Source organism: Cynara cardunculus (genome assembly GCF_001531365.2).
Source record: "Cynara cardunculus var. scolymus isolate 2C chromosome LG 3, CcrdV1, whole genome shotgun sequence".
In the NCBI taxonomy this organism is placed as follows: Eukaryota; Viridiplantae; Streptophyta; class Magnoliopsida; order Asterales; family Asteraceae; genus Cynara; species Cynara cardunculus.
This window is the reverse complement of record NC_037530.1, coordinates 1,303,890-1,318,592: the sequence shown is the minus strand read 5'-3', so window position 1 is coordinate 1,318,592 and position 14,703 is coordinate 1,303,890. Positions and strand designations below refer to the sequence as shown.

The window sequence follows — 14,703 nt, the reverse complement described above, 5'->3', positions numbered from 1 at the left end:
TACACATTTTTCTTAACTCCTATTTTCATATGATCATTCGTCTATGCAGTGTTGGGTTTATTTTGGTTGGTATTTGTTGCAACAAATTCTCCAAAGTTTCTTCAAAGCGAAGAGTAAAAATTCAAGATCTTCATTCAACTTCTTTGTCTCTTTGTTTTGAAGATTACAATATTAATTATACAATTAAAATCTTATTTCATATTTAATTTCAAGTTTTTTTATTGGTGAAAATTTATAATAAAAGAAAATTCATGTGCTTAATATTTATAATTTTAAACATTAGTTACCCAGGAACTTAAATAATTTTAGATTAAAAAAAATCCATGTCACTAACTTTATCAGCAAGTAATATTGAGTTGGATACCATATTAACATGATAACCGGTTAATGTTTTAACCAGTTATCCGGGTACTTAAATCTATAAAACTTTACATCTTAAATACTAGAATAGAAGTTTTGAAAGTATGTTATCTAAAATAAATAATTAAGTTAAACTACGTTACATTTCCATGCAATTTACCCTTCACAAAATACCGTTTTATACGATTTTGAGAAAAAAAATAATGTTTTTATATTCAAACAAAATATAAATTTGAAGAACATAATGTTTTCATACCGGTCCTTAACTGGCGGTCCCAAACCAAACCCAATGAATCTCGGTCAGGTAAAACACCAGATAGTATGCAGTTTTTCATGGTTTTAGGGGGTGTTTGCAATTGCTTATAAAAACAACTTATACTTTCCTATAAAAGTGTTTATCAACTTATTATAAGTTATAATAATTTAGCTTCTTCAAAAATTCCTTATTATCGGTTTGATACTGATATAAATTGTTTATCTAACCACTCAAAACTAGTTATTACCGGTGTTATACCGAAATAGGTCAATAAATTATTTTGTCATTCAACTATTCCGTTAAAAAAATGCAACCGTAATATACTCAAAAAATAAATGAAAAAAAGTAAGTATTTCTTTCAAGTTGACAAAAGCTGTAAAAAACATACCATGAATTGTATAAAACCAAATCATGAATCCACAACAAAAGTATCCAAAACTGACATGTTTTTATAAAACAAAACCCATTAAAAATCTTCCATAAATAACTCAACTTGTGTAACTCTCCTAAGAATCCGATCAATCACCCTTCCTCCGGAACGAGCATCCTTCGGTGAGTCTAGCACGACCACCCGTCGGCTGGCACAAAACCGTCTGGCAGTTTCCGCATACCACCACAGTTTGAGAGTGGCTAAATACGGTTGTTCTGTAATCACAAACGTTAGAAAAAGATAAGTTAAAAAAAACACTAAGAAAATATCGAAAAACATGGGAGTTAAAATTCGAATGCGAGTACTCACATATTGAAACAACCTTGGCACTTAACGTCCTGCACCGATAGAATTGAACAAAATTAGAGCAAGGTTTCGTTATATGACAAATTATACATCAAAATGCAAAGTTCTAATTTTTTTCTCGACCAATGTAGTGAAGTTCTAAGATTTTCTTATTTTGTACCCATTTGACCGGTACCCTAGTAATCTTATAACATTTGATAAACTCGGTATGCACATCATCAAGATGATACATGATCACCGGATTACCAGAAAAATGGAATTTTAGGATTTTCTGGCATCAACAGGATTAACTATTTTTAAAGGAAGATTGATCAATACGAATCTTGGTCAAAATATAACATGGAAAAGCACAAAATTCTATAGAAGTAAAGGGATAAAAAAGACATAAAAAGATGGATATGTCATCAAATGTTACAAGATTAGCAGGTTACCAGACAAAATATAACGTAAAAGGAAAAAAGACTAGAAGTAAAAAAGAAAAGAACATAAACAAGTATCAACATCATCAAATGTTACAAGATTAGCAAGTTACTAGTCAAAATCTAACATTGAAAAACACAAAACAAGAGAAGTAAAGAGAGAAAAGAACATATAAGTGTATCAACATCATCAAATGTTACAAGATTTGCAGCGAGACGCAAAACAAGAGATGTAAAGAGAGAAAGGAACGTAAATGGGTATCCACGTCATCAAATGTTCCAAAAATAAAACAAAAAAGCACAAAACAAGAGATGTAAAGAGAAAAAAGATACCATGAAGAAAGAGTTTGGAGATTGGACAAGTCTCTTGAGCTTATGCTTCCTCTTCTCCAGCTCGGCAGGTGGGTTAAGAAGATCAACATCGTTTGGCAAAACCTGTAATGTTTGGCAGATCAATAGAATCACTCAACAAACAACATAACATAATCCACTTTAATCAAATGTAGCCACACATAGCACATCGAACACTGATTATAAATCAACATAACTGATATTTGATACAACCATCTAAAACAGGGAACTCACCATCTTGTTTCAAGATGAATCAACAAATGATAGTCTTGGAAGAAGAAAGGTCCGGCTGCTCACAAAAACCCCAAACATAGTAAATAATTATGCAGAAAAAAGTATAAGAAAAAATGTATCACAAAAAAAAAACCAACATTCCTTCCGACACAAAATAAGTGTCCACAATTTTTATTTTAGTTTATCCTAATTGTCCACCTTCAAATCTAAGAGTCTACATTCCAATTCTACCTGTAATTCTGAAACGGCCCACATCTATTATTAAGAGTAAAATTGAAATTTAGTTAATTAAAAAGAGTAATAATCACACATTCCCAAATCTGTTTGCTTTATGCATTGTGGACATTTAATTTATGACAGCGGGAGTAGTAAGCAATAAAAAAATATTTGAAAAAAGAGGCTGGGATCTACTTGTAACTGGCACGAGGCTGATGTTCACATTCAAAAATCTAGCTGACGATAACGTATAGTAACAATTTGGGAGAGATGAGAGAATGAGAATGCAAGATAATTACTTATCCAGCCCTTTTTAATTGGCAATATGCAACCGAGCATTTGATTGTTGTTTGTTAGATAGGCTTTCTTTTTGTTTCAACAGCTGCCAATATGTAGTTGCAAAACACCATTGTGTTGTCAGTTCTTTTCATCAAAAAAATTTACTTACAGATTCTTCTACAACCTGTTCGATAAAATGCTCGGTCAAATGTGCAACTTTTGAATCAAAATCTGCAGCTATTCTCTAACACGCACATGCCAAACGGAAGACCTAAAATTTCTACAAGTACATTAGAGATTTTTAGGGTTCAACTTGTACACAACGATCTGAGATTTTAGCAATATTACCACCAAAGATTACATTCTTAATGCAGGGTTCCATTCTATGATGTTTTATAAACTCATAACCCTCCCCACTACATTGATTGAAAATCTTCAAACTTAATAAATATGCTAATTCATTCAACAGGAGGCCCACCGACTTTACATCATTACACACACAATTTCTTCTAAGCATTTCATCGAACAGGTCTTAGAAGCCATAGAATTTGATCAAAAAACACCAAAATTACGTTTTGCAACTACATAGTGACAGAAAAAAGAAAGAAAAATCTGGCAAACAACAAATTTCAGGGACGAATTCATATAAACAATTAAAAAAAGCTAGATAAGTAAATAAACCTACAGTCATACTTACAAATCACTCTCAAATCGTGATTATACGTCACAATCAGCTAGTATTTCTAATTGTGCTCACGAAAATGCAAACCGTATTAGCAACAACTAATAATCGAAGCAGATTACCTAAAATCGACGAGCAGCGAAGAACACAGCGGCGGCAAGTAGAACAACGCGAGAAAATGTGTTTGAGATGTGCTTATATATATCCCTCCAGATTGCTTGACAACCGTTGGATTTGAGCTTTTAATCGCAACCGTTGAATCAAGGGCGAGCCCAGGCCCATTAAACTTTATGGCCTAACGATCAGCTTTTATAAAAACAATTATTTTTATTTTTATTGAGAAGCGAATTACTTTTAAATCGTTAATAAATTTTGTTTAACAAAAAAAAAAATCTGTATCTTAATGGTTTTAAATTTTTTTAAATGATTTTATATCTTGGGTCTTTCTTAACTATTTAACCCCTTAATTTTGTTGTAAATAGTTACCAAACAGTTATATTTTATTTTGTATTATATCATGAAAGTCTCTTAATCATTCTGATAACTTAATCATTCTGTACCCAATCATTCAACAACTGTTAAGTAGCCTTGTAATGATTTACTTGATATAAATCATTTATAATTATAATTATTAATGATTTATATTAAAATTTATTATTTATTTTTATTTAATTAAATTCAGTTGTTGGTAATATAATTTTTTATTTTTTTCCAAATTTTATAAACACATATTTTTTCTTAATTCTTTTCTTGAAAATGAAAAATTAAGTTTAATCTGAAAAAAAAAATTTGGGCTTTTAAGAAAATAAGCTAATCGTATTATATAAAAAGACAAATTGGATGAAAAAATAACATATTTTAACTTGATTTTTATCTTGGATGACATACTTTCAGAACTTCCATTTTAGTACCTAAGATGTAAAGTTTTAAACATTTAAATACTCGGATAACCAGTTGAAATATTAACTTTTTCTTCTAATAAACCACAATATATAAAAACTAATTTTAGATTAAGATATCCATGTCAACAAATAATACTGAGTTGGATACCACATCACTTGGCACATCAGCATGGTAATAAATAAATGTTTCAACTAGTTACCCGAATACTTAAATGTTTAAAACTTTACATTAAGTACCAAAATGAAATTTTTGAGAGTACGTTACCTAAAACAAGAATCAGGTTAAAATACGTTACTTTTTCATGCAATTTACCCGATTAAAAACCGATTTTTCATATGATAATATATTAATCTAATTGTATATTACCATATTAAATGTTATAAAATAATAAAATCAATGATTGAAACTTAAATATAATCAATTAAAATATAATACATGAAATAAAAGAAGAGAATTCTAAAAAACAAAATCTACTTTTCTCAATTTTAAAGAATCTGTTGGAGATGCAAAAACAAAATAATCAACACGACTCAGTGATTTCTACGACGACGACAATGCCGAAAAAGCAAACGTTGTGTTATATCATGTACCAAAAAGAACAATTTTATAGGACGAAAGATCAAGAAATCCACGTCCGTGGGTCGAATATGTTACGACACGTTTTCGTCAGATTTATGGCGTACAAACGTAAGAGATTCGAGAACGTGTCACCCAATAACCCTTTTTTGCGATAGATTTTAGGGTTTAGGGATTAGGGTTTAGCATCCTATGTTATGTTGTTTATATTATACCTTTCCGGGACATCAAACCAAACAAATTCAGTATATCCCACTCGAAAGCAGGGCCTCGGACATTAGATGTCCATAAATAGTGATGGACGGAAAACCTCAGTTGCATGGTGGTGAGCGGGAGCGAACATGGTCTCAAAGGCAATGACACGAAAGATCTTTTGAGATTAATTCTAGTCGTCGCGAGCTCCATATTTGCAGTCGACATCTTCGCCTTCTATAAGCCTCTCTACGGCGTCCGAAGGAAGGCCAACCATTTGTAGTGTCTTCTCCCACACTCTGTAAGAAGTTTCAAGATTATGGGATTCTTCGGAAGCGTTCGTTGGACGGCAATCCTGAGAAATGAAAGCAGATACGGGCCATTCGTCTGCTTTCAACATCTCACAGTACTCCGGAATTTGAGGATCAGTAGCTGCAAAAAGAGAGCTTCGAGAACCTGTAGATAGTAGTAGAATATGTGGTAAGTCCACTAGAAGCCGGATTCAAGATCGAAACTTTGACGAGATGCTTGAAACTAAAGCACTGAACACTGTGTGTGTGTGTGTGTATATATATATATATATATGTAGAGGGAGGAGTTTAAGCAAGGAAAGGGTCAAAATGTGAAAACAAAAGAACACTCATATCATATGTGATTAAGGAACCGTTCATCTGCGCGGTATGCACATGTGCATACATTTAATTTTTAAGTAATTTTTCCGCCATGCACACGTGCTTCTAACGAGGAAAACATCTTCCATTACTTGTATGCATATGTGCATACAATATAGATGAATGGTTACTAGAGCATCCCTCAATTTTTCATTTTTGGGAGTTTCCCCTGAACCTCATTCTCTCCCTCCCTCTCTCTCTCTCTCTCTCTCTCTCTCTCTCTCTCTCTATATATATATATATATTAAAGGTAAAGTAACGTCTCAAAAAACTGACCACGTTATTTATTTGTCATTAATAAAAGGGCAAACTGCAAGAAATAGCAACCTACTTTCATAAATTTCCTTATTATAACATACAATTTAATAAGAGTGAAATTTTTTCGGAAGTATTCTTTAATGAAGTGATGAAAAACATAATCTGGGTGGATATGAATAATCGAGACAGTGAGAAAATTATTTAAAAAAAAAAAACTAGAAGAGGTTTTTTTTATGAACGCCATGTAATCAGAATGACGTGTCATCTATGTCACCTCATTTAAGCCATGTAAGCAAAGAAAAGTGAGGGATAACAGGTTTAAAAGATAACAAGTTACTCATTGCTATATTGGGTAGATTTTTCAAAATACAAAGTCGTAATAAGAAATAGTTTGAAAGTAGATTGTTGTAATAAGAAAAAATGAAAGTACAATGCTATAATAAAGAATTTTATAAAACTAGGTTGCTATTTCATGCATTTAACCCTCCATAAAATATCAAGAAGATAGAACAGTGTAAACCATTTGACATAAACAAATTTATGAGCATGAAAAAATCAAATTTGAACACAAAATACGTGTATTTGCTTTCATTCGTATATATATTATATATATATATATATATGTGTGTGTGTGTGTGGACTGCCTCATCGATATGTTGGCTTAAACTAGAAGATATTAGAATACGAACTTATGAGATAAACAATAAGAATAACTACTCTAGGTTAATAATCACATGTTCTAAACGGCGTGAAGCATGGTCAAGTGTCAAGCCTTACCGCCACGGCAAGGATGTGGCATTTTCCAAGGCGTGACATAAGGTGGCAAATTTGTATGTCATATATATATATATATATATATATATATATATATATATATATATATATATATATACGAGAATGGTACCTAAATAAGAAAATGGCCAAATTACGTACACAATCATATGTGATTTAATATTAAAGGTCAAAAAAGGTGTGTGGGCGACTTTGGCTACGACCATAGGTCGTGGGGCAAAGTCGCGTGAATCACATGTGATTCGGCCATTTTCTTGTTTTCTTATTTGGTACCATTCCGTATGAACCCGATCTTATATATACATATATGTCTTCTATTTGAAAAAAAGTCGCGCCTTGTAAAAAACGCAGGCCATGGCGTGAGCCACACGTTACACAAACCTATAGGCCTTATCGACTTATCGTAACGACGGAGACGCGTCTTACGCCATGGCGCACCTTTTAGAACCCTGATAATTATACATTTTGTTGATTTCTTTTTCATCGTTGCCAACTTAGAGCATGGTAGTTTAGATTAACTGCATGATTGCATGTCGGCATATGGTGTAGTGATTCTATGATTTTGAATGCAAGCGGATCATGGCTTACTTGTGTGCGTACATGAGGAGAGGAGAGAGAGATCAAAGATGAGTAGACATTGATTACTTGCCTTCTTCAGCACTGAAGATAAAATAGGGAATTAGATGATAAGCAGCCTGAACAATTTTGGGAAGATCTCTTGCCTGCAATTGGCAATGTTAAGAGTTAGTACCAAGAAAGAACAAGAGCTTTTATGTTAGTAGCTTAATGGGCTTAATGGGACTCACAGCTTATGCGGTCAACTATACATTGATTGTTTCGTAGTGGCTTAATGATATAGAAAGTGAGTTATTCAGTAAACTTCTAGGGGGGACTTAATTCATAAACCCAAGTGTTCTAAAAACCTGCCCATACCAATTAAAAAAGACGTTCATTCCATCTATGGAAACACCTTCCCACTAGCTTTATCCATACACGACTTAATGGAAAACCAACCAAACAGCCCCGAGCCTGTTTGTTAGCAGCTTAACAAGCTTAATGAAACTCGCAGCTTATTCCATCCGCTATACATGACTGTTTGGTAATGGCTTAATGACATAAAAAGTGGCTCAATGACATAAAAAGTGGCTTATTCAGTAAGCTTCTTGGGAGAGCTTTATGCAAAAAGCCAAAGACTTTTTTTTCCAAACTGGCCCCTCCCAATTAAAAAAACACGTTCCTTCCATCTTCCCAATCTATACAACCAGATTAATCTACATAGACAGCTTTATCCATACAGGACTTGATGGAAAACCAACCAAACATCTCCTAGTCAATAGTGGATGTCCTTGATGCTCGTATCCCACAAATGTGTACAAGTTTCCACATGGTAACTAGGCAACACAATCCTAGTGATTCAAAACCTACGCCAATCAGCCAATTTGTCCCTGGTTCTTGAAAAACAGAAATGAGTAAGGAAGAAGATCATAGGGCAGTTGCGATGTCTTGTTATTTAGGTAAGAATTGATGCCATCAAGTTTTTTAACAGAAACAATTAATTGTGTTAAGAGTTGTTCCAAATCACCGAACTCTTAAATTTCGGACTTCGATCATCAAATTATTATTACTATTAAAAGTTCGATCACCAAAATGATATGCTGCAGCATCTATAAGACTATAAATAACCAATTATTGACAATAATCATTCATAATTGTTCATCCAAGGGGAACTTATCCTACATCAATATGTTGTGAATCTTTCCATTCAGGAAAGATAAGAGCTTGTTTGTTAACAGGTTAATGAGCTTAATGGGACATACAACTTATTTGGTCAGCTATCCATGACTGTTTGGTAGTGGCTTAATGATACAGAAAGTGCCTTATAGCTTCTAGAGGGAGCTTTATGCAAAAAATCCAAGTTTTTCCAAACCTTCCCTTTCCAATTAAACACACTCCTTCCATCTATGAAAAAACCCTCACAATCTATACAGACAGATTAATCCACACAGTCAAGTTTAACCATACAGGACTTAATGGAAAACTAACCAAACAGCCCCTTAGTCTGAACCAAACAGTCCACTTTATTTAAGCATTCATCTTAAATCAATTTTCCAAATTAAAATGTTAATGTTAGTTCAGAATACATACCACGTTGGTCTGAACTATTCCTGGAGATACACACACTACACTTATGCCAGCTTCAGCAGGCAATTTTTTGTGGAGGACGCTACTAAACATGACCTGCAGATAAAATGCACCTGTGAGCTAGCAAGTGCAGGATACACAACTGCACATATTTGTGGAAGGAAAGTGTTATACCGTATAATTGATAGTGGTACAAGTAGTTAATGTGTATGGCATACAAGTAGGTATTGCAGAGGTCTAGTATAAATAAGAGTGTGAGGATCAGGAGTAGGGATTCTGTTTTCGGTAAACATTTGGGCGTCAGTCCTTTGGGGAGCTTCTGGCCTTTCGACTCCCCAAAGGACTGACACCCATATGTTTACCAGAAACAGAATCCCTACTCCTGATCCTCATGCTCTTATTTATACTAGACCTCTGCAATACCTACTTTTACGACATACGCATTAACTACTTGTACCACTATCAATGCATAGAAGCAGAAACACACCTGCGCTAATTTGCTGCCCGAGTAACCCACTAAACTTGTGAACTTCCTTTTCCCCGAAGTAACATTCATATCTTCTGTATCTACAAATCCAACTTGATGCATCTATACAGAGCACAAACACGTACTTTTCAGTTTCCACAATTGCAATAGGGTAGAAAAAATTCAACTCTAATTATTTTACTAGTGATTTAAATAATTTAGTGGTTGTATTATCAAATTGTGACTTTAACCTGCCTCGATGCCCTTTTTATGTATATATAGGGGGTGGTTCAAATAAGAAGGCTAGATATGGTGAGAAGGTAAGAAGCGAAGGTTCATAAGTGAATCATTGAAAAAACCGAAAAAATCCATTTGAAGATGCATATGTGAACCAACGTTACAGACTATTTATATGGATTCACATATGCATCATCAAATGGGTTTTTTCAATGATTCGCATATGAACCTTCCTTTAGCCTTCCCGTTTTACCTTCTCATGATAATTAGCCTTCTTGTTTGAACCTCCCACTATATATATAGGGTCAGGTTCAGGGGAAAACCGCAAAAAAAATGAAAAACTGAGGAACACCCTGGTAAGTGGTAACCGTTCATTCGGATGGTATGCACATGTGCATACAAGTAATTTATAAGCAGTTTGTCTGGCATGCACACGAGCATAAAAACCAAGAAACAACTTCAATTACTTATATGCACATGTGCATACCTTCCAGATGAAGGGTTCTCAGGGTGTCCTCAGTTTTTCATTTTTTGGGGAGGTTTATCCCTGAAACCTCTCTCTCTCTCTCTCTCTCTCTCTCTCTCTCTATATATATATATATATATATATACATATTCTTAAAGGCTCCAGCAGTATTTAAGTTTGTATATATGTCAAGAATTGTAACTAGTATAAAATAACAAGTGAATGTGACTAAGCATGAATGTATTTCTCATGTTCACTTAAAAATTATACAGTCCCATAAGCACTCAATCAATTTATGTTACTGTCAACAAGCAAAGCATTAAGTGCTTGTAAATATGAGAATATATTTAAAGCAAAACATGCACAAAAGATGGGAATAAAACTTACAATTGAGTTCACATTTACAATTCGACTAGGAGAACCTCTTATAAGGGATGGCAGGAGCAGTACAGAAAGCAGTGCTGGAGCCAGATGATTCACTTGCATGTGTTCTTCATATCCATCTTTCGAGAACTTTTGTGGTTCTAAATAGAGGTAAAGAAAATTGCATTACTTTAGCCAGCAGATAAAATAAATTTAAGCTTATTTAGCTTGTTAATGCAAGAAGTAGACTAAACACCAACACATAAACTAAGGTATCATTTGGCAACGCCTTCTTTCTTGGTTACAATTTTTAGACGGGTAAACTAGATGTGAAAACAGTGTTTGGCAATTGTTCACAATTTCAAGGAATAATAACTGATTAAGAAACCTTTCTAATGTTGGTTGTACATTGTTAACTTGATTTGAATGTTTTCATGGTCTACAAAGGGGTTTACGGAAATATAAATGTGTTGACTCACCAACTTATAATGAAATTCAAGTTTTTAAGGCCAACAAAAACCAATTTCTATATTATTTGAGCTTCCATAGCTCCGCCAAACAATGTTCCAATTGATAATTAAATAGAAACCAAAACACCGTTAACATCACAAAAGTATTAACAGAAAAAAAAATGTAAATATTAAGAGTCGTAAAAGCAGGGAAACAGGATCTCTTTTTGATTCTTCCAATATTTGATACAACATGTCTCTGTTGCATCGCAGAATTATCCATTTACTTGCACATATGTTATTTCTTTAGTTTCAATGATAAATTTCAGCGAAAAAGAAGGAATTACTAAATTGTGGATGCAGTTAGTTGCTGATTTTAGGGCTCTACACCATAATATAAAAAATCCATGAAGCAGAAATGGAGCTCAATTGCCAATTAACATCACATACATCCTTCTCTATACCTCTTCCATCTCTTCCAAGAACTTACAACCCGTAGTTCATTGCTCCATCCAGCCACAACTCTAGTGTGGATTTGGCTAAGAGACCAATGGTATGCAATATGGCCACCACGGTGAAAACACGTAAGATAAGTGCATGCAGATTCCTTCTTGGAGAGACAAAAGTACAAAACCAAAGGTTGTACAATTCTTTATAGTCTGCTTAATATGGTTTTTGTTTTCATTTTCGGTTCATAGTAGCTGTCCCAATAGTGACTATTACTTGTTTCGTTTCTAACAAAAACATTTGGTGAATCATTCAATTTGGTCTTGATTGTGTGGATGCTACCTAGAGATGTTCTTTGTTATTTCCCTGTCCATGCCAAGCAGAATCTCTTAGATGTTTACATGAATGGTTTGAATATTAAAATCACATATATTATACAGGCATTGAGGTCTCCTTAGATTCTTGTATTTTTGGAACCCAAATATTTTTCTCGTATTTTCTTTGAATTGTATACAACTGTAAAATCACTAAAGCATTAGTTGTTTTTCTTACTCAAACAAGAAATTGGGTAACTATAAGTTCCTTGTGAAGACAATCCCACTTGCCTTACAGATTATATTTTTGGGGTGGATTCCAAATCACGTCACTTTCTCATATAAGCAGTTAGGAAAAAGAACAATTAGCAAGAAAAAATTTATACTAGAAATGTTCTCTGAAGTTTCAGAGAAGAAATAGTATGTGCATGATATGAAAATTGGAAGTGAGTTTACCATTAACAAAATAATTGATAGAAAATATATACGAGACTAAAAAGACACGTGTTAAAAATTCAAGCAATGTACCCTACGTCACTAACCTCCTATAGAAAATATCCCTGCATTATTTATCAGCACATGTAAAGGTCCTGATCGTGCATTCCATGCCTCGGAAAATCTTACAACAGAAGCCAGGGAGAGAAGATCCAGTTCCATCACCTTGATTGCCACAAATTGAATAAGCTTGCTTTGTAGAAAGACCAAAATAAGTACCAGAAATTTTTTCTGTGTAGTTGCTATATACCTCAATATTGAGAGGAAGTCCTCTTCCTGACCATTCATCCTGCCACTTCTGGATCAGGTCATGGGCTGCCTTGGTATTTCTAACTGCCATAACAACATGTGCCCCTGATTCTGCCAACTGTCTGCATAAGTTTAAAGAACACGATAATCAAGTGTGTTTAAACAATTTTGAAATGTGACTTGCGATACCAATTTTCACAACTGCAAGGATGATAAATCCAGTGATGCATGTAAAAGAGAAGGAAGCTCAATTTAGTTTGAGCACCTAGTGGGCAGGGGGTCAAGCATGCACCCACCAATTATTTCCACGGTTGTCATTAGTACATTGAAATATAAATTGAACACCAAGCGGCAAGCGCATTGACACAACAAGTTAGATTAGCGGAAAAAGATGAAAATAATCTGTTAATATTTCTTAAATTCTCATTTGTAGAAATGAAATGTAGGACATTGTATTTGGCTATTTGCTACTGAAAGTGACTTTTATCGAGAACGACTGATATTTATTCTTCAACTTAAAGAGGAATGGTACAAACGAATTAGGTAAGAAGTAAGAACTATATGGAATGATCCACCTACTTAATCACAAGCTTGACCCTTGATTGCTAGTGCAGCTTTACGTACCCCGAAAGTAAAGAAGGATGAACTACAGTATTCAACTCATTAGAAGCCTAATTAGTCACTTAAAGAGCAAAATGAAGGTCATATCACCAAATAAAAAATAATAATATCTAGTATTATAGTAGTACCACATCTCTCAAACCACCCAAGTTATCCTCAATCTCATGAACATTATTCTTAGGCCCTTATGGACTTGCTACATTTTATGTTATTCAAGGTTTCATCCATGAAGGTCTAATCCCAAGAAGAGACCAGCAAAAAAAATTAGCACCCATGTGAAATGGTAATCGAAGACCCGTCGATATTTTAGAAATCACTACGGTTTTGTTTTGTTTTTTCCTAAGAATTTGGTTTCTGTAACTACGTTTTGTATTTCAAAAAGTATTTATCATACAATTTTGCATCATTTTCCATTATAATTACCAAGATTCAACATTATGGATGCTAGTGACAATAATACATTTCACGTAGTACATGAGTGGTGATTCACACCACACAATTTCCTTAATCACCACATCTTCAGAAAGATAAATTTAGACATAATTATTTCGTCATACATTGTAATAGAACTGCAACATTACTAGCAGAAACGTTTGATTAGAATACCAATAACCAGAAAATAGTTTGGCAAATATGAATCATACGATATTCTGGTTGATTTTTTGTTCAATTTTCTTAGAACATATACCAAAATGAAAATTGTTATCGCAGGAGTGTAAATTTATCACAAATTCTACTTCTCCCTAAAACATGCATCTATATTTCTGCTAGTCAAATAACAATGCTAAAACTTCGGGAAAATGAAAATTCTTATCACAGAAGAGTAAATTTATCACAGATTGTAGTTCTCCCTAAAACATGCATCTAAATTTCTGCAAGTCAAATAACAATGCTAAAACTGCGGATGAAATGGAAAAAAGGAGGACCTGGCAGTTTCCCGGCCAATACCACTGGTGGATCCGGTAATGATGCAAGTGAAATCGTTGAGAGGAGGCAAAGGCATGGGATTCTGCAAATGAGAGGCCATTATTCTCTGAAAAAGCATCTCGTATGCCAAATAGAACCAACCTCTTAGCCACTCCATCCATCCTAATCCTGTTTTATTCGATTTGAAGGAAGTCGTCGTCGTCGTCGTCTCCCTCTCGTCGTTGTTGCTTTCCGATGAAGATGATGAAGCCATTGTTGGTGCACACTAGAGGATCGTAGATCTGTCTTGTCTGCTTCAATGGCGGAGTGAAGTGGCTAGGTTTTGATCGGCTTTACTTATTAAATGTTAAACATTGTTTAATTGTTGATTGGTAGTTGTTGAATGATGAAGCGATCAAAATGATTAAAAAGGCTATTATGATATATAATTGTTTGATAATCATGTATAATGATTAAGGGAGATTTATGATACAAAATCATTCGGAGTGTTTTAGAACCATAGAAATACATATTTTTATTTTGTCAAACAAGATTTACCTCTTAACTATTCAGAATTTGCTTCTTAATAGAACTATTAAGAGGTAAACAAACAACTCTTTACT

The 14,703-nt window shown here is 33.8% G+C and overlaps 2 protein-coding genes across 3 annotated transcripts; both read right to left on the bottom strand.

Moving 5' to 3' along the window:
* Window positions 1-987: 987 nt before the first annotated feature.
* Window positions 988-3,706, bottom strand: LOC112509483 (40S ribosomal protein S27-2). Its single transcript, XM_025114462.1, has 5 exons — window positions 3,656-3,706; window positions 2,357-2,411; window positions 2,105-2,206; window positions 1,356-1,384; window positions 988-1,261 (listed from the first exon to the last, which is right to left on the bottom strand). Exons 2-5 carry the CDS (start codon window positions 2,357-2,359, stop codon window positions 1,135-1,137), a joined length of 261 nt encoding a protein of 86 aa, XP_024970230.1. The 5' UTR covers window positions 2,360-2,411; window positions 3,656-3,706; the 3' UTR covers window positions 988-1,134.
* A 1,291-nt stretch (window positions 3,707-4,997) lies between these two features.
* On the bottom strand, window positions 4,998-14,393 carry LOC112509439 (dehydrogenase/reductase SDR family member FEY-like). 2 transcript variants are annotated; one of them, XM_025114400.1, is made up of 9 exons: window positions 14,243-14,322; window positions 14,101-14,183; window positions 12,555-12,675; window positions 12,352-12,469; window positions 10,624-10,760; window positions 9,555-9,656; window positions 9,071-9,163; window positions 7,575-7,647; window positions 4,998-5,660 (listed from the first exon to the last, which is right to left on the bottom strand). In XM_025114400.1, the coding sequence occupies exons 2-9, from the start codon at window positions 14,175-14,177 to the stop codon at window positions 5,398-5,400; spliced, it is 984 nt and encodes a 327-aa protein (XP_024970168.1). In that variant the 5' UTR covers window positions 14,178-14,183; window positions 14,243-14,322; the 3' UTR covers window positions 4,998-5,397. The 2 variants fall into 2 exon arrangements, with proteins under 2 accessions (XP_024970168.1, XP_024970167.1); XM_025114399.1 differs by having other exon boundaries at window positions 14,101-14,393.
* Window positions 14,394-14,703: the final 310 nt, after the last annotated feature.

What these genes read in the sequence shown, in the direction of transcription:
- LOC112509483 (XM_025114462.1), bottom strand. An exon ending in CTCCAAACTCTTTCTTCATG is followed by an intron (nt 1,385 to 2,104) that starts GTATCTTTTTTC and finishes CTATCGGTGCAG; the next exon opens with GACGTTAAGTGCCAAGGTTG. An exon ending in TGCCAAGGTTGTTTCAATAT is followed by an intron (nt 1,262 to 1,355) that starts GTGAGTACTCGC and finishes TTGTGATTACAG; the next exon opens with AACAACCGTATTTAGCCACT.
- LOC112509439 (XM_025114399.1), bottom strand. Translation starts at nt 14,354, where the DNA reads ATGGCTTCATCATCTTCATCGGAAAGCAACAACGACGAGAGGGAGACG. An exon ending in GACTTCCTCTCAATATTGAG is followed by an intron (nt 12,470 to 12,554) that starts GTATATAGCAAC and finishes GTGGCAATCAAG; the next exon opens with GTGATGGAACTGGATCTTCT. An exon ending in CGGGCAGCAAATTAGCGCAG is followed by an intron (nt 9,164 to 9,554) that starts GTGTGTTTCTGC and finishes TTTTATCTGCAG; the next exon opens with GTCATGTTTAGTAGCGTCCT.